The sequence below is a fragment of the Alligator mississippiensis genome, chromosome 5 (assembly GCF_030867095.1).
Source record: "Alligator mississippiensis isolate rAllMis1 chromosome 5, rAllMis1, whole genome shotgun sequence".
Taxonomy (NCBI): Eukaryota; Metazoa; Chordata; order Crocodylia; family Alligatoridae; genus Alligator; species Alligator mississippiensis.
Window position 1 is genome coordinate 15,325,889 of NC_081828.1, and position 18,333 is coordinate 15,344,221.

At 45.3% G+C, this 18,333-nt stretch overlaps 1 protein-coding gene across 5 annotated transcripts in view; it reads right to left on the minus strand.

Annotated features, from left to right (window-relative positions):
- Window positions 1-18,333, minus strand: part of DOCK7 (dedicator of cytokinesis 7) — a 158,738-nt gene that overhangs the window by 18,548 nt on the left and 121,857 nt on the right. For all 5 annotated transcript variants that reach the window (XM_059727904.1, XM_019489130.2, XM_006274711.4 and 2 more), the window contains 11 exons: window positions 16,204-16,386; window positions 15,526-15,661; window positions 14,508-14,604; window positions 10,710-10,806; window positions 9,686-9,820; window positions 8,061-8,213; window positions 5,663-5,821; window positions 4,849-4,949; window positions 2,119-2,311; window positions 1,453-1,596; window positions 133-264 (listed from right to left, as the gene is read on the minus strand). In XM_059727904.1, coding sequence (XP_059583887.1) covers window positions 133-264; window positions 1,453-1,596; window positions 2,119-2,311; window positions 4,849-4,949; window positions 5,663-5,821; window positions 8,061-8,213; window positions 9,686-9,820; window positions 10,710-10,806; window positions 14,508-14,604; window positions 15,526-15,661; window positions 16,204-16,386 — 1,530 coding nt within the window. The remainder of the gene's footprint in view (window positions 1-132; window positions 265-1,452; window positions 1,597-2,118; window positions 2,312-4,848; window positions 4,950-5,662; window positions 5,822-8,060; window positions 8,214-9,685; window positions 9,821-10,709; window positions 10,807-14,507; window positions 14,605-15,525; window positions 15,662-16,203; window positions 16,387-18,333) is intronic.

Below are 18,333 nucleotides of genomic sequence, written 5' to 3' on the forward strand. Positions count from 1 at the left end.
GTAATCTGAATTTTTATTATCTGCATTTAATAACCAGGTTATTTCCTTAGTAGAGTTTGATGGGAAATGACAATAAAGCATTTTGCCTTTCTTCACAGTTCACGCCATACAGGTGGATAGTAGGACTGTTACCTGATGAACAATTTTGCTGAACGCTTCTTGAAGTTTACCATGAATTGTAGACAGTTTCTTGGCATCTCTATTAGCTTCATGAATAGGAATGAGGACTTTGTAAACCTCATTTACTGCTTCATACATGCCAGCCTATAAAAATAATGCACATGAGATGAGCCTCTGTATCAACTCGACAGGAAGAGCATGTTTTACAAAATACAAGCTCACAGGACTTTAGTAAGATTGTGAAATGGCCAGGGTGGCTGGCATACCTAAATTTATTGTGATGTAGTGAGGACTTTTTATTTAAAAATTTCAAATCTTTAGTAAGCCACAGAGCCAAAACATGGTTAGTGCTACATTTCAACTGATTCTTAATAAACTCATCTATTGGCAAAAGTAGGGATGTTTTCTTCATTTGAAATATAAGCACAGGCATGCCCAGGCTGAACCAAATACTGAAAAAATGGATACCCGAATGCACCATGGGGCCCATTATGTTTAGCATGGCGTGGATCTATGTGACTTGTATATCACGTCCAGCTCTAGAAGCGGGGGGACTTACAGAATTTCTTTAGAGACATCTGACATACAACATTGTTTGCCCTCTCTTGGCCTATGCTGAACTGCCTTGATGTCCCACCCACTATGCACAAATAGAGGCACTGAAACTTGTGGCTCAGCCAACCCACTGCTGGAGCTTTATTGTTGCATTGATATCCTCCTTAGGAATCTTCCCAGGGAGATACCAAACCACACTTTGAGAAACAGGTTAACTTGCTCTGAGAAGTCTATTGATTTCTGAGGGGAACACTGTTACCCGGCCACTATTGTCCCTACCTCTGCTCTCCCTGTGCACCACCAGACTGTCCTCATCCTCAGTCACAGATTGCAAACCCTCCAAAGCAACCTAGAAGCCCTTCTGTGGGATGAGAATGGAGATGGCACAGAGATAACACTGCAACTCTCCACGTGCTCTACCCAGAGTGCTGGATGGGTCTATAAAAGAGCCTTTAGGGAAGACACAGATACCATTTTCATTACAGCGAGGGGGAATTAGCACTGGACCTTCCTAACTCACTAAAGCTCAAAAACCTGCAGAGCTCAGGTGGAACTTTTGGACCCACTCAAATTCCTTCCAGTGCTCAGTTGTGGTCGACTGCAGAATACTTGGGAGCGCTGGCTGAGACACACCCAATAGCTTATGCTACCAACAATGCAAATATGAACTAAGCAATATGGCTGAATTACACAGTCTAATATGCTAAACAGCTTCCTCAATACTGCCAAGTAGCATGAGACATGAAACAGAAGTAAAGAGAGATTAAAATCTTCTACCATGGAAAAAGATGCTGCCGCCTGTTCCAGCAATCCCACCAGACCTGCTTCTGTAAAATACTTTCCAGAACAGATACCTTCTTCGTCTGGTGATACAACATCATCAGAAACTGCAGATTCTTCCAAAACATTAGAAGATATGTTCTAAGGAGACACAGTTTTGACTGGGTTGAAATGTTTTATTTAGGCAATAACATTTTATACCCCAAAGGACAAGGTTTATTTGATACTGGATCAAATTCTAAAATCTTTATTCACATTTTTACTCAGACAACATCCTCTTTGTGAGGCAAATTTCTCTTTTCCTCTCACTAAGGTTTTGACCCAGAAGGGCACTTAAGACTCTTTATTGTTAAGCCAGTGGGACTAGACAATTTATACATTGAGTGCTAAGCACTGGCTTAAGTGCTTTTCCTGGATTGAAGCCTAATGCTATTAGGCACAACCTAAACACAGTCGTTTTCAGCAAACATTGCAGAAAAGTTATGCCTCATACGCTGTGTTTAGAACAGCTATTTTCATATTAGACAAAGCCACTTTCAAAACTGCTTTTTAAATATAGTGCCTTAATATGGCCAAAATACATTCCATTTCACTGTTCGGTGGCAGAAAGGTAAGAAAACAAAACACTCCCACAGAATAAAACAATAAAAGCCACATTCCTACCTGAAATGTGACACATCCTACAGGCAGGTATTTCCGATCTTCAAGCATGCTTAAATATTCAGCCACAAGTGCTGCTGAGTGGACCAAACACTGTGCAGATTCAGCGTGGTTGCTCCTTTCGGAATGTTTTCCGGCCATGTTCTGTAACCAGGTCAGTCGCAGGTCGGGGGAATTCTGATAGCCCTTGGCAATTCTGGTTGAAAATCAGTGTCTTGGGATTACTATATGGTGACTTAGGTTTAACCATAACTCCTGGCTTCCTAGAAATACTAGCAATCCACTGATATGAGCTACAAAAACACACTAAATAATTGCATATATCTGTACATCCCTGAAAGCCTTTCTTACGCAGAAGGTAGGCCTGTGCAAAGCAAAAAGTATTCGATTCGGCTTCAGGATTTGGCCGATTTGGAGGGATGGTGATTTGATTCAGTGATTCGAATCACTGTCCCGATTCGATTGCCGAATTGGGCCAAACCTCCTCTGAATCGAACAGGCAGCGGTGGCGGTGGCAGTGGCGAGTGGGGCCCCACCCTCCTAGCTGTCCTCCCCAGCCCCAGCGTCCCAGCACTTAAAAAAAGCACTGCACTCACTGGTTGCAGCAGCAGCAATTGTGGCCTCTGGAAGCTCATGGCAAAGCCCCGCCCTGTGCAGAGCAGGGGAGCAGGGATTGGCCCCCCCTGCCTGGCACCTGTGCGGCACCTGTCGCATCACATGGGTGCTGCATGGCTCAGCAACCAGGCTCCGCGCACTGTCCGGGAGCTGGAGCTGCTCGGGCTGATCGCTGCTGGGCTCTGGGTGACTGCTGAAGCCTCCTCAGCTCTGGGACAGCGCGTGGTGCTCTGCTGAGCTGCACCACACCTGTGCGATGTGACAGCTGCTGCTCAGGTACCAGGCTGGGGGGGCGGCAATCTCCGCTGCCCCGTGCTGCGTGGGGGGGCTCTGCCATGAGCTGCCAGAGGCCCTGATCGCCACTACTGCAATTGGTGAGTGTGGGGCTTTTTTTTTTTTTGGCTTTTTTTTTTTTTTCAGTGCCAGGACCCTGGGGCCATGAAGGGGGTGCTCAGGGGAGCTGGGGGAGCCAGTGAGGGATGGGGTTGGGTACAGGACCCCCCCATGGTTCCCCCTCCTCCAGCACCCCTGCCCCCTACTTACTGACATGGAGCATGGGTCCAGGTCCCTGCAGTGGCAAGTGAGGACCACCCAAATCTCCAAATTGATTCGGAGGCTTCCAATTCGATTTGGACCTTTTAATGGGTTTCCTGATTCGATCCAGATTTGGACTTTCAGCCCCTGAATCGGGCCAAATCTCCTCCGAATCGAATCGGCTACCAAAGCTTTGCACAGCCCTAAAGGAATATGACTATTGTTTGTTTGTAGCTAGTTTGTTTGCCTGTAGCATGGTATTTGTGTGTTGCCTCAGTTATGTCCTCTTTATGGCTTGGACAGAGCTCTGGAGAGTTACATCTGTACCACAGTTGACAAATGTTTTCACCTTAAATGTAAAATCCTTAATGATGACTTGGACCTCATGGTCCTGCAATTCTCAAGATATAACGACTGATGCAGGCTGGTGCAGTCTTGGGCTGCTCATTAAGAGCTCTGACCCGTTTGTATAGTGACACTCGAATGTTACGCATAATGGGGATTGTGATAACAAATACAAACTAGATTTACATTTAAATGAAAATGAATGCTAATAGCTACCTCGTAACTAATAGACCGAAAATAAACTAACCAGGTGGTGAGGAACCTTGTAATGCTACAATAAACTTCACTGAGTGGAAAGGGTTAAAATGTTGTTACTCATTAAGAAGAAAGAATAAAACACAATAAAGCTCAGTCTCATAGTCACATGTGGGAAGAAGGAACTGGGTGTATACCCTCCTTTATCCAGGGTGAGGGTACTTAAAGTGCAGGCCCAGTCCCAACCAAGACTGCTGTTCAAGAGAATCTGATCTCTTCCTTCAGCATGTGGGTCCTGCATGGATGGTTGCTCTAAGAAATACCATGCCTAGGGGCTCAATCCCAATGGGTACCCAGCTCTCTGCTCTCATCTAGCAAATTGTTCACACATTTTCTTCATTTTTAAATACCTAATCTTCCCAATGACACCATGTTATATATATGCTTTGCTAGGTCACGGCTGTTGTGCTCTGTGTCCTGCTGCCCCAGTTCCATGAGCATTGGGTTGGACCAAATATAGGATAGGCAGATGCTGCATAAGCTTCCCCATGACCTGAACACCCAGGCTGGTGCAGTCTTGGGCTGCTCATTAAGAGCTCTCACCTGTTCATATAGTGACACTTGTATGTTAGGCATAGTGGAGCTCATGATAACAAATGCAAAGTAGATTTACATTTAAACTAAAATGAATGCTAATAAAAATAATCAAAATTCAGCATGACAGAGCATTTTCAAGCCCTGCCTACACCAAAATGCAGCATGGCTGCTAAGGGAGTAAGGCAGTGGAAGAGACTGCCCAGAGAAGTTGTGGAATCTCCTTTACTGCAGGTTTCCAAGAAGAGGTTGGCTAAGCATTGGTCCAGGATGATTTAGGGATAATACTCCTGCATTCCTGTGGCGGTTTGGCCAGATGACCTGAGGTCCCTTCCAACTCTCTGACTGACTGCTTTTCACATATCATGGCAGAGTGAATGCTGATAGTTTGGTGACCTCCACTGTCCATTACGTGCAGCTATCTGATTGCAACAGTAATGTAAACTCTACCTGTACATCAGGTCAATCAGCATTTCTGGATCTTCCTGGTGTTCCTTCATTTTAACTGTGTCAGAGAGGATCATATGGAGGTTGAATACAAGATCCTGGACCTGTAACACAGAATCCGATTCAGTGAACTGCCATCTAGAACTATGCTAAGCACTACCATGTACATGCCAATAGGTCTGGTCCACACTAGAGAGTTTTGCCAGGAGACCTCAAGCTATTCTGGCAAAACTCTATGTCAAGCAACATAAAACTCCCCCGTGTCAGCAACACCCCCTACCCCCCCTGAGCACCACCTCTCCTAAGGCCTCTTCCAGGATCCAGCAGCTCACATAAGGTACCTGCTGACATTCCTGCGCTGTCACCTGGCTTTAATGGGCCCTTCCATGAGTGCATCCTCCCAAGGTTCACTCTGTGCTCTCATTACAGAGGTTTTTGAAATAGAGGCACTAGAAGTACATGGAGATGTATGCTCTCCAGTAGCTGGGTGGTAGTGCTGCTGCCTGCCACCTTAATTTCTATGGACAGAGTGAAGTACATGAAATCAAGGCCATAGCTTACCCTGCATCTCTGAGCTTTTGCACCTTGTTATCAGTTGCAGCTGCAATGTTAAAGTCTAAGGTTTTAAACACCTGACTCACAGGTCATAAACACAAATGTTATCTGTCCCTGACCCAGGTAATGCACTTGACTCCCTGCTCTACATGGCTTAATCTAAAAACAGCCTGTTGTAACAACTGAAAGTGAGCTACGCCCAAAGACGTCAAGAAAATGCAGATACTCTAAGGAGTTCAATGTAACTCAGTATTTCTCCAACCTGATCAGGGAATGTTGTGTCTCTGAGTTCCAGATCCTCTTCAGCATAGGTTAAAATAGTCTTCAGGGAACGTCTCAAAAACTCCTCATTGAAGTTCTGGGATGTCCCCACCAGTGATGAGAGGGACATGGTCACCTGCATTTTCACTCTAGCGAAGTTCTGCAACATAGAAGTTGCTGCAATAATTCCACAGTAATGACAGCGTTGATGCTAATGTCAGATTACTGACTGTTCCAAACGCTGGTAGGAGTCGGCAGAAGAGTACATGGTAAACAACAAGTTTTCTAACATCGTTTCTTTTTTTAAAGGGGCTGGCCAGCTGAGGATGCTCGGTCGTTTTCCTGCCTCTGCACAGTGCATCAGTTTGCTGTATCTGCTTTGTTCTGACATTACTGATCAGCTGTGTGTCTACTCGGCATGTGACAAGATTACTTGAATTCTAGGTTAGCATTCTGCAGACAAAGGCTTTACATTCCCTTCCTCCTCTTAATCTCTCCTCAAGCACTACATAAGAAATGGCTTTCCGGTTCCCATGTGTCTTGTTCCACTTAGAGGAAACAATGTGTGTGATCTACAACTGCAGAATCCTAGTATTTTGTACTGGCCCAGAGGCCAAAGATCCACCTACTGGGCACAGACAGGCATTATAGATTCAAATCCCAGTGGGTTTCTGTGGGCTCATCCCCTTTCTGCTGTCAATCATCCAGCTAAGAGAATCTGAACCCAAAACCTACTCCCTCTTCAGTCTCTACTGTTCACTGACAGCAAGGTCTTTGTCATGAGAGAAAAAAAGATCTAATCTCACCTATAGGGATGCCAAATAAAGCAAGGAAACACAAGGTACTTGGGGTACACTTTGGATGATTGCTGCAGTGGTGCTATTAAAACGTTAAGTGGTAAAGCTAACACTGGGAGCCCTCATTATAATTTAAAGTGCATGTGGGGAGAATCTCAATAGCTGCAAACAGCTTCAGACAAAAACAAAACCCAGCAGCACCAAACCAGTTGAAATTCACAGACAGAGAACATAGGCAGTGCCTATGCAGCTGGCTGTGGCTATTTTGCAGAGGTGTTTGCAACAGGGGTAGAGCATAGTTCCTGCAAATGCCCCCTTAGGCTGTCCCATAAACAGGTAAGGATTCATGCAGAAGGGGCAGAATCTGAGATGACGATGCTCATGGCACACTTCTACGCAGCTACAGAGAGGCTATGTGTTACAAGAGCACTGCCAGGTATTGTGGACACATTCTTTATATGCAGATTTGCTCTTATACGATGAGCATATTTAGACTCATAACTCGTTATATGCAAGGTAAATTCATTCTTATGTGATCAGCATAGATGCCCCCCGGCCCAAGCAGGTAAGTCTGTTGGGGGACGGGAAAGGGCCATGGCCCCACTCACCCCAGCCCTGGCTGCAGCAGCCCCAGGAGTGGCCAGCGCCAGCTGCCTGCAGCTGCTGGGCTGCACTGTGCTCCCAACTCCCCGGGGCTCTGCCTGTCCCCATTTACCCCAGCTCCTGCTGCACTGTGCCCTGGTGCAGGCAGCTGGTGCCAGCAGCTCCTGGGACCACTGCAGCCCAGGGCTCCACTTGTCCACACTCACCCCAGCCCGTGCTGGAGCGGCCCCAGGAGCAGCCGACACCAGCTGCCTGCACCAGGGCATGGCGCAGCCCAGCAGCTACAGGCAGCTGGCATCGGCTGCTCCCGGGGCAGCTGCAGCAGAAGCTGAGGTGAGTGGGGACAGGCAGAGCCCTGCGGGGTTCGGGGCATGGTGCAGCCCAGTGGCTGCAAGCAGCTGGTGCTGGCAGCTCCCAGGGCCGCTGCATCCAGGGCTGGGGTGAGTGCTGTGCCCGGCACCGCCCAGGGCTCTGCTTGTCCACACTCACCCCAGCCTGTGCTGGAGCGGGCCCGGGAGCAGCCAACATAGAAACCTATCCCTATTTCTTCCATTATAAAGTGGGTTCGCTTTATGCAAATTTGATTTATGTGCATGTACTGCATAAATCAAGGGAAATGTGTAACAAACAAATGGACTGTTCAGTTTAAGACTCCAGAGACGCTTCATATTTGACTGGAGATTCTCATCAGGGTCTTTACTATTCTTAATAAAATAACTGTTTTCTCTCCTAGACAGTACACTGGGCTAGTACTTAGGGGACTGGATTTCTACCCTTTGTCACTCACTGTTTGATTAAGCAAAGTTCCCTTACCTCTGTGCCTAGAGTTTCCCACCTACTTTTGCCTGTTCTGCCTATTTAGACCGGAACTTCTTTGAGGCAGCGACTGTGTCTCACTAGAGATATGTACAGAACCCAGCACAAGCAACTCTTATCTCACTACTGCACAAATAATAACCTAACAAGACTAATAAAGCAATTGCATGATGATATACTCACATTCCCAATCTCAAAATTCTGTCTCATAAGGAGGTAAAGTGAAGCGCTAGCATGTGAGCGTATTGTGCTAATGCTACTACTGCAGTGTCGCAGAAGCCTTAGGCACAGGTCAGCACACTGCTCTGTCTCTTCTTCAAACAGCAGCTCGGGGAACTGAAATGACAAGACACAAGGAATTAACTACCACAGCTGCCAGAACCAAGTCATATTAGAAGGAACACACTGGTACACATTTCATATTCTTTGAGTCCCCTCAAATTCTGTGTTAAGCCAACTGAGGCTCAGAGTTATTTATTCCAACTTTCTTTCAAACTTTGTGAGGCATGTATGTCAAATTCAAGTGACAGGTAAGTTAGATCCTTGGGCACCAGCCATGACTATTACAGATAGTAGGTGCATCTGCACATGTGTTTTACTGCAGATTTGACTAATTTGCTATGCAGTAAATTGTCACCATCTACACATGTGCCCATCTTAGGGTGCAGTAAATGAATTAACTCCAAAGTAGAATAGCATTGTCCGGGACAAGTACTATGCTACGGTGGAGTAATTTACCCTGCCTCAACACATATGTAGGTGGTGACCAGGCCTGGCTGGGGCAGGAGGGTGCTACAATGCAGGGGCTGCTTGCTGGTTAGCTCTGCATTGTAACACCCTTATGCCTGAGTCAGCCCCTCTGTCACCCGGAGCTTGACCCACCAAGCCTGCTGCCAGCCTATGGCTGCTCCACCCCAGCTCTAACTACTGTGGTCCCAGGCTGTGTCTGGGAGCCACAGACTCTAGTGTGAATTGCACTGAGTTTATTGCTCTGTACTAACTGCACGTGTAGATACACCCAGTGACGCACATATTCTTTATGTCCAAAGAAGCCAAAAACTTGCACAGTATGGAGCTGGAAGAAGGGGAAGAAAAGTGTTGTTTCAGTAGAAGAAAGTAACCTTTTTTGTGTATTATAGGAGCATGGGCCCTCGTTAGCCCAGGAGACGGGAAGGCTGGAAATAGCTCTCAGGCAGTCTAACTGAGTAGAAGAAACTCTAACTTGCATATCAGGTGTGCATTTCACCCAGCACATCGAGAAAAATGTTGACATGTTTAAACAATCAGTCCACAAAACCAAACTTGACTTGACCACAAAACCAACTTGAGGTGTCTAGGAGCACAGATGGCAATCATACCATATGGGGAAAGGTTAAAAGAACTAAACACGTACTTAGTTTGAAAAAAAGGAAATTAAGGGAGATGATATCAGTTTTCAAGTACTTGAAAGTCTGTCACAGAAGATGAAGGAAAACCATTCACCCCTCTCATAGAAGGCAAATTTAGATGATATTCAAGGAAAAAATCCTAACTGCAAGAGCAGTGAGACAATGAAACAAGCTGCCTAGGGACTTTGCAGAATCCCTTCAGAGGAGGCTTGCTTGTCTGGGATACTTTAGGAAGAGCAATCCTGTATTTGTGCAGAGGATGGGACCATGACTCTAATGAAAGCTTGTTTCCATTCATCAAACCAGATAATTTAAATATTCATGTTAGAAAGTACAGAACAAGAACTTTGCAGCGTTGCAGCTCAAACACTGACAAAGATAAACCACTAGAAAACATTACAGCATTTGCAGGAAACTCACCTTTGAAACCAAAGCTCTTTGTGTAGCGAAGCAGTGTTGGAGATAAAGTGCACTTTGATTACAAGCCATGCTGTGCAGCAGCACTTTCAGCACCCCACCAAGGATACTCTCTTTGGATTCAGTCACAGAAACGGTCTGCAGGCAAAATTAAACCAACTGTTTTATAAATAACATGGACCCTTCAGGTGGGCAGAGCAAGTAATGGTCCTGAACAACATGCAGCACTTCAAACGTATGAGAAGCTATTTGAATAGTTTAGGTGAGGTTATAGAACTGTGCAGCTTTTGAGCCAATTTGTCAGTTGATGGAAATCAGTATGATTCCACTTAAGTCAGCAGAGCGATGCTGATTTGAGCCAGCTGAGGCTCTGGCCCCTATGCGCTATGGTTCTGCTGGAGGGAAAAAAGTTGGACTCATAATTAGAACGAAACAGTACTTTAACTGTATCAACAAATACTTCCTGTACTCCAGGGGTGTCACTTCTACACCCCCAGGCTGGATTCTGATTGCGGGGCTCCTCATGGGATAGATCCAGTCTGCAAAGAGCCGCCCAGCCTGGATCTACACCTGGTGGTGGTGGGGTGAACAACAGCAGTAGAGGGGTAATGTAGCCATCACTAGCACCCTCCCTGGCACCAACACATGTGCCCATCAGGACTTTGCAGCTCCTGCTCATTCCAGCCCCCCAGAGCCTGATGGACTGGATGAAACAGCTCTGTGGGCACCATGTTTGACACCACTGTGTACTCCTACAGAGAAGAGGATGAGCACCCTTTGAAAAGGCTGGAGAAATGATGGCAATTTAACAAAGTGACTGCTTACTACTTTGGGGAAGAATCTTTTCTCTCAGAAGTCCTACACCTCCATGCTCTGCCTTTCTGCTGCAGCAACAGAATGTAAAGTCTTTGATAGTGGTTTTAAGGCCTGCCCTGAATAACAGGAGGGCCTTGCTTTAGAAAGGGAGCTGCCTGCCCCGCCAGGACATGTTATGAGAACACCAGTGATATTTCCCAAGCGTTCTTACCTGGACAACTATCTCTAAAGTATCCAAAATAATCAGATTAGCTTCAGTTGCAAGATTTCCATCAATAAGTGCTTCATGTTCTATCTCTGCCCTTGATCTAACCAGAGGAAAGAAAATATTCAAATTACATTTTGTTTAAAAACAAAAAAAAATCAAATCAAGGCCCACACATTCTCACAGCAAACATATTTGTTTGTTATTGGGAAAAATGTTATTATAAATACATATAATTAGTAATGGTCAACACCACGAGGATATTTAAATTCATTAACATATTTAAGAGTCTGGGTGAGGGGAAAGACTTGGCTTTTTAAGTATAAAAAAATTAACTGTGATAAAGCTTATTATTCTCGGGGTATGTCACAATATTTTTTCACTTTGTTACTTTACCAGTAATGCTGTAACAACAGTTTAAGCATCAAAGTCCAGCTCACAGCCAGTTTACAGCACCATAAGGCATGCAACAAAAGAACTAAGCACATATGACTATGTTACAGAATATGAACACAAGGTGGTGCTACATGAGCATTTTTTGCGCTGTTGAGCCTTATAGCTAAGCAGGTTCCAATGTAAAATACACAATAGGTATATGTGGTATTTGTCCTTTTCTCATTAAGATTGGCCAGTGCAGGTTTTTAGTATCTGCCTTCAGGAGACAAATCACACAATTTTGCTATTAAATGCAATGCAACTTTCCTGGCAAAGTTGATTATGGTCCCAGACCTACTCACACAAACTGTCCAGTGACTTCAATGGCACTGCTTATCTTTAAGAAAATAAGCTGGATCTGGCAAATATCCAGTAGCAATTTTAAGTGCCTGATTGTGTCTTGCTTTGTGTGGCTGGACATAGGGGGTGCCACCTCTTACACTCCTATGCAGGGGAATGCTACAATGTGAATGGAAGGCCCAAGTGGCGGGACACACGTTCTGCCACTTCAAAGGGTGCCAGGACTCCCACTATCATGTTAGTTCCCTCTTGCCCCCAGAGGAAATTCTGGCCGACTCAGCTACAACCTTCTGCAGAGCTCTTGCTGCAACATACCTCTTTCCCTCCCACATACCCTGCCTCCTGTGAAAGCTCCAAAGCATCCTGTATCTCTACAACATGCAGGCTCTTAATGCTATTCCAATATCTATTGTATATGAAAGGGCTGGGAGCCGTTACTTCAAATGGTGTACATATTTCTTGGCTCTGAATAATATTCTTCTTTAATGAGCTATAAAGTCCATTCTCTGATGTTAAAAGGCCAAATTCCACCTCTACATGTAGTATGTGCCCACACCTCACTGCAAACAACTGGGAATTGCATGCAGCTGACCTTGGCTCAGAATGAGCAAGTATAACTGGGGGATGTTCTAACACAAAATGAAATAATCTTAGCTACAACAGCAGTTCATTGCTCTTGAATGTGTGCGTGAGGCTAGTAGCTGGGATAAAGTTTGGGGCATGGTGCTATCAGCGAGCCGATGACACACAATTCCACGGGCCAGATGTATATCTGGTGTAACCCTATTCTTTACTATGGAATTACACCAGGAAGGAATTTGATCCTACATCTCTCTTTCCCTGGGTCAGCATCGGTTGGTGACTCAGCTTTCCCAAAGTCTGGGTGGGGCTGAAAAGAACTAAGTGGTTGGTAAAAGAAGAGATTCTGTTCTGAAGTTGACAAAAGCAACCAGAGGAGACAGTGGAAGAGGCAGAAGCTCTTGCAGTTTCAGGAGGCCTGTATGTCCTTTTGTTACTGAGGTCTGTAACTTATTTTTCTTGAAGGTACCCAGCTGCTTTTGGATGTCCAAACTGCAGCAGTATCTAGGAAAGCTTTTTTTCCCCATCTTCATGCTAGGTACATCTGTGGAATATAACACATAAAATCCCATCTAGTGACAATACTATATCCTTTCCTTTTAGGTAGGAACATGCAGAGCTCCAAGTCAATCATGCCACTGGATGACCACTTTGCGGTCCTTTGGACCCTAGCGTTTACACATCACAGCTATCACAGGGCTCACCTAATACAAGGGAATTTTACACCCATCTTCTACAGGCTGTACCTCTTATACACTTCAGCATATAGTTAAAAATACTGGTTTTGGTTTGGGGCATGAGAACTGGTAACCTAAGAACTTGCCTCTCTCCTCTTACAAGGCAAGCAGACATTTTGGCGTTGGCACATGTTCAGTTATTTTGCTGTAATACAGAGGCATGATACACTATGTACACGTAATATTCACCCACTGGGTGATGTGTGCCTGTCAAGGTACATATATACATTTGTACACACACACACACTCCATCTTGTTTAATTTCTCAGGTTGGTACATTTCTGTGAAATGCAACCAAAAATAACATGGGACTCTATCCTGAGGTTGCTACAGATGTACTAAAACCAAAGAGCAGAAAGAGTGCATTCTACTGGGCTGGAGAACAAAGAAGTGGAGATACCATGGAAAGAGAACTTCACACTCTTATGTGCACCATTGATGGGATATCTGCAACCTGGGAAAGGTGAGGAGAATCTGTTGGCCAAGGCCTTGCATATGGATCCATGCAGAGCATGAATCTACATGAACCGAAGCAACAGAGGAGGGAAGCGGAGTCCAGAAAATTAAGGATGCCAGCCCTTCCTTCCATCCGGGCTGCAACGACTCCATTTCCCAGCTCCTCCAGAGCTTCTCTAGGGCAGTGTTTCTCAACCTGTGGGTCAAGACCCAAAAAGTGGGTTGCAAGAATACATGAAAGAGTCATGAACAAACTTTAAAAATGGATCAACAAACTTTAAAAATGGATTCTCCTTTAAAGGAAAAAATGCGGGAAATCGTGGCTTTTCCCTAGAGGTTGGCAGAATTTCAGCCTGCAAAGAGCTGCTTGGGGGCCTCCCATGCCCCATACACACTCCCCCTTGTCTCACACACTGGGGGGCAAGGGGCAGCTGGTCGGGAGTGAGGGGCACTGGGTCAGGACTGGCTATTGATGTTTACAAATGGTCTTGGTACAAAAAAGATTGAGAACTGCTGCTCTAGGGCACTGTTTACTTTCCAAGGGTTAGGTCCAGTCTTTTTGCCAGGCCCCCAGAGCAGTCCTAAGGGAGAGCAGAAGCCTGTGGGTTGCAAATGGAAAACGTGCACAGCAAAGCTAAGACACAGGTCCTGAGCCTTCTAGCTCCAACCAAACCAGGAGAAGGAATGTTAAAAGGAATGGGCAAAACAAGCGAAGGGGATCATTCCAACCAGTTACACACACGCTAACTTTATCTGCCAAGCATCACAAACAGAGCTGTGATGATTGAGTATGCAAGATGTACAAAATGACTATTATAAAAGCAGCACACCAATACTACAGTACCTGGCAGGTTTGTGGCTTCTAAAAGCACAGCACATGTGGAAAAACAAAGTGATGGATTAGGACAGGAAAGGAAAGCAAGCTCTGAGAACTCCAGAATGCTTTCATGGAATAAAGGAAGTATGGCATGAGATATATATGCTACCTGTGGATAAAGTTAATGGACCTTTTCTCTAAATTACAAGTCACTACAGGGTTCTAAGAAGATTTGTTTTTAGTCTTCTTAGGTCTCATTCTGAAATGCAGAGAAAGCAATGGAAAGTGCTATATGAGATGCTGTGTCAAACAGCTGTAAATCTATCCCATCCAATCAGACTTGTCCCAATTTAGGGCCTAATTCTGCTCATACTCGAGCCAGGTGGACTATTGCCACTGGCCTTCAATAGGAAGAGGATCACACCTGATTTCATAAAGCAACCATGTCATTATTAATGTAGAAGGATAAGGTAGAGTTACTTGTCAAGTTTCTCTGTGTTTTGACGCCAGTGTGTCATATCCTTTCTCCATCTCAAATTCTCTTGGCTTCCGAATGCACTCCCAGATGGACTTCTTTCTGCCAGGCAACATTAAAATAACAATAATAGTAATTTGGTATTAATCTTTTCTGGGTAGTGAGCCAAGAATTGTTTGAAAGCACTGTATGATAAAACTCCATAAGGCACAGCATGATCAAACTCCATAAAGCACAAAGCTACAATATTTATCTGGATAAAGTACTTTCTGGAGACCCTGAGACCCTACCTCACAATTTGCAATGTGTTTATCCTCAGAACACTGCTGTGGATCTCATTGCCATTTCACAGTTGGCGAGGTGTGGCACAGAGAGATTAAGGGTCAGATATGTAAACGTATTATTTAAGTGTCTAACTCCCACTGAAATCAATGATAATTAAATATCTAAATACCTTTAAGAATCTGGGCCGTAGTGACTAGTCCATACTTACACAAGAAGCCTGTAGTGGAGATGGGAGTAGTAAATTGAGCACAGTTCCCTTGAATTTTGCAACCTAATTCAGAAAGTAATTATGTTCCTCTCAACTGAGTGTTAATTCTAAAGTGAGATGACAATCTAATTACCGATAATGTGGACTATTTCACTGCTGATTATTTTAGGAGAAGTATCCATCTACCCTGGGACTAAACAGATTGTGTCCCTGCTTTTTCACACTGACCTTTGCATAAAACATCCTGGGTTATGTTATGTCTGCAAGATTAGGCTAGGAATCCCCTGCTACAGCGGTGCAGGAATGAGACATATCTGTACAGGCACAGTTAGGTAACAGGTTAAGTGCCAGTAGAAGGTGTGTACAAACATGTAGCTTAGTTTTACTGGGTTTTGTAGGATCAATGATAGTTGTCGCGCACATTCTCTGTGCAGCTCTTTACATGGAACTTTCAACTGTGATGGGTGTTATGAGTTATGAAATAGGGTGTTTTAGGCAGAAGACCAGAAGCCATAATCAAGCTTACTTACCTAGCTGCCCTCTGCTCCTTCTAACCATTTCTTGCCTGGCTCCTATACTTCCCAGAATAGCTTCTTCCAGTTTGGCTCTCATGTCCTTCGACTTCTTAAATGTCAAACTGTTCATTCTTTCAAACACTTTCTTGCCCTGCAAATTTCAAACCAGATATTGAGGGAAGAGACCACAGAAGGATTAACAAGTTGAAATCTTGTCCACAAAGTGCTGCAGGAGAAACTCCTCTACAGGGCCCAATGGGCTGCTACACCTCCTCCCTCTCTCTGGGAAACTCTCCTTGCTCCCAACTTCACCATGGCACTGCTCCCTGTGGTAGCTTCTGGAGTGAAACCCAAATGAGTGGCAAACAATGGAGGTTCCTCAGGATGTGGTCGGAAGCTAGACACACTTAGCTCTTGGTGAATGAGGATATGTATAGAGGCAGAATACCACAGCACTACCAGGGTCCACAGCGTGATCAAGGTTGTATGGAAAAGCACCAGGCTCCCCAGGATTTTGAGGGTGGGAAGAAAACATTAAGAAACAGATAGAGGATGAAAGGGGTGTGCAGTGAGAAGCAGAACTTTGGAGTGTGGAAGGGAAGAGGATACTTTAACTGGGTGGTTGGGGGCTTGTCCAAGTCCTATTACATGCCTTTTAGGGAGCTTTAAAGGAACTGAGCAGTAGCTACATACCTTGTACTCAAAGCAGGAAACACAGAGATAAAGCAAATCCAGCAAGCGATTGAGCTGCAGCACAGAGAGGTCTGTGAACCATTTCTGCAGGACGCTCTCATCAGCATTCTTCAGGACCCACAAGAGACAGATCAAGAGGCTCCGGCTCGACTCCGCTGAGAAGGTGGAATGCTGCCGGCCAGTCTGAACAGACAGGAGCAGTCACGTTAGCCACACTGACTGATGCCCAGCACACTTCAATGGGTCATTAAAAGTATTTGTTTCAAGTAACCATCCTGGGTTAATTCGTCATCATCATCAGCCAGATGCGAGCAGGATGGCATATTTTCTTAAATCAGGGCTGTCTAACTGGCAGGGCCTGTGCTGCATGCAACCTGTGAGGGGTTAAGTTACAGGCCTTGGGCTCCTATTCACCTGCCACTCTCCCCATTGCTCTGCTTGAATCTCTCGATTCCCCCTTCCTCTTCTGGCTTATAAGTCTTGTCCCCATCTTAAAGGACGAGGTGTGGGGAAGCACTGCAGCATGGCATGGGGAGCTGAGGGCGAGGCCAAGGCCATGGGGGTGCATTGGGCAGTGGCGGAGGCACACGTGCATGTGGGCTATGGGCTGGTGGCCCATGGCTCTGCTGGTGCAGCCCCTGCAATGTTCAGTTTGCACTGGTGTGGCCCACGGCTGCTTAGAAGTTGGATAGCCCTGACTTAAATTACAGTCAATAAATTATTGAATATTTTCTATTTCTCTTGACTAATATAACAGAATGACAGGACCCAAATAATACAAATGGCAGTGAAATTGTACTGCAATGTATATGCGGTTAAATTCATTATGTAATGACTGCCCTCCTGTAAATCCCTACTCAAGTCTCACATCCACCTTGGCACCTTCAATAAACTTCAGGTTGGTTACTGAACGCCCAAACATTAAGAAAATTATCATAATAGGAAAAAATCTTGGCTGCGTAACAAGATTTTCACCATTACTGGTGTTTTCACCTTAACCTCCATACCATGCTCTCCTGCTGGCTAATTGGGTATGGACAGAAGTAACTTTTAAAACATTTCCAAAGGGTAGCATTTCAGCCACAGGGTAGGGGCTGAGGTGGTGTGGGTACTAAGGCATGTGGTTTACAGTCCAGAGCTTACAAGTTCAAGGCCACAGTAGAAATGCTCGTAGTGTGGCTCTGTCAGATTCCACCAAATCTGCAAATTCTGCTAAATACCATGTCATACAAAGACATGACAAAGGAAAGGAAAGTCATGGGGCACATATACAGCCCCTGTGGCACTCCTGGCTGGAACACTTAAGAAGTGCCGCAGCTGCAGCTCTCCAGCAAGGCTGCTACAGAAGGCTACAGCAATCTGTGGCTCTGCTCCCCTTTCCCCCAGCAGAGAGGGGAGAAGACAGTGGAGGGCACCAGAGAGTAGAGGTAAGCAGGGATCTGGTAGTGATGGAGGTTGGGGGTGGCTCTACCACTCCCTTCCTCTCCTACTCTTTGTCCACCCTGCTTTCCCTCCTGCCCTTGTGGAGGGTGGACAAGAAAGAGCAGAGCACTGTGGGACTCTGGAAGACCCATGTGCACCCAGTGCACAAACAACAAGAAGAGATACTAGTTTGGAGCACTGTAGCTGCTTTTGGAACATCCCAACAAACATGTCCATTTGTCCAGCTGGCCTTTTAAAATGTCTCATAAGGCATTTGAAATATTTTAATTGTTGCATGTGTCCATGCTCGTTAATCTCTACCCCTTTTTTTCTTGTTCCTCACAGGAAGGACAATCTCTCACTTTGGGTGCACACAGCACCCAGCAAAACAGGACCCCAACTCAAATGGCATCTCTAGCTTCCAGATATAAGGGAAATACTGTGCAATGCAGTGGTCCAGCCCAAGATCCATGAGCCACTAAAACGACATGTTTGCCTTAAACAGAACTGGGGCTTTACACAGGGTTGACTTTCACCCACAGGGAACACAAGACCAGGAGGACATTTTTACTGTGTTTTTTTCTGATTTCTAATACTGCTGAACACCTGGCTAAAGCTGACCATTCTGTTAGAATGTTCAAGACAGGAATGACCTAGTGAAAACATTATCTACTTCCCAACTTCTCACCCCACCTCCCTCCACAACTA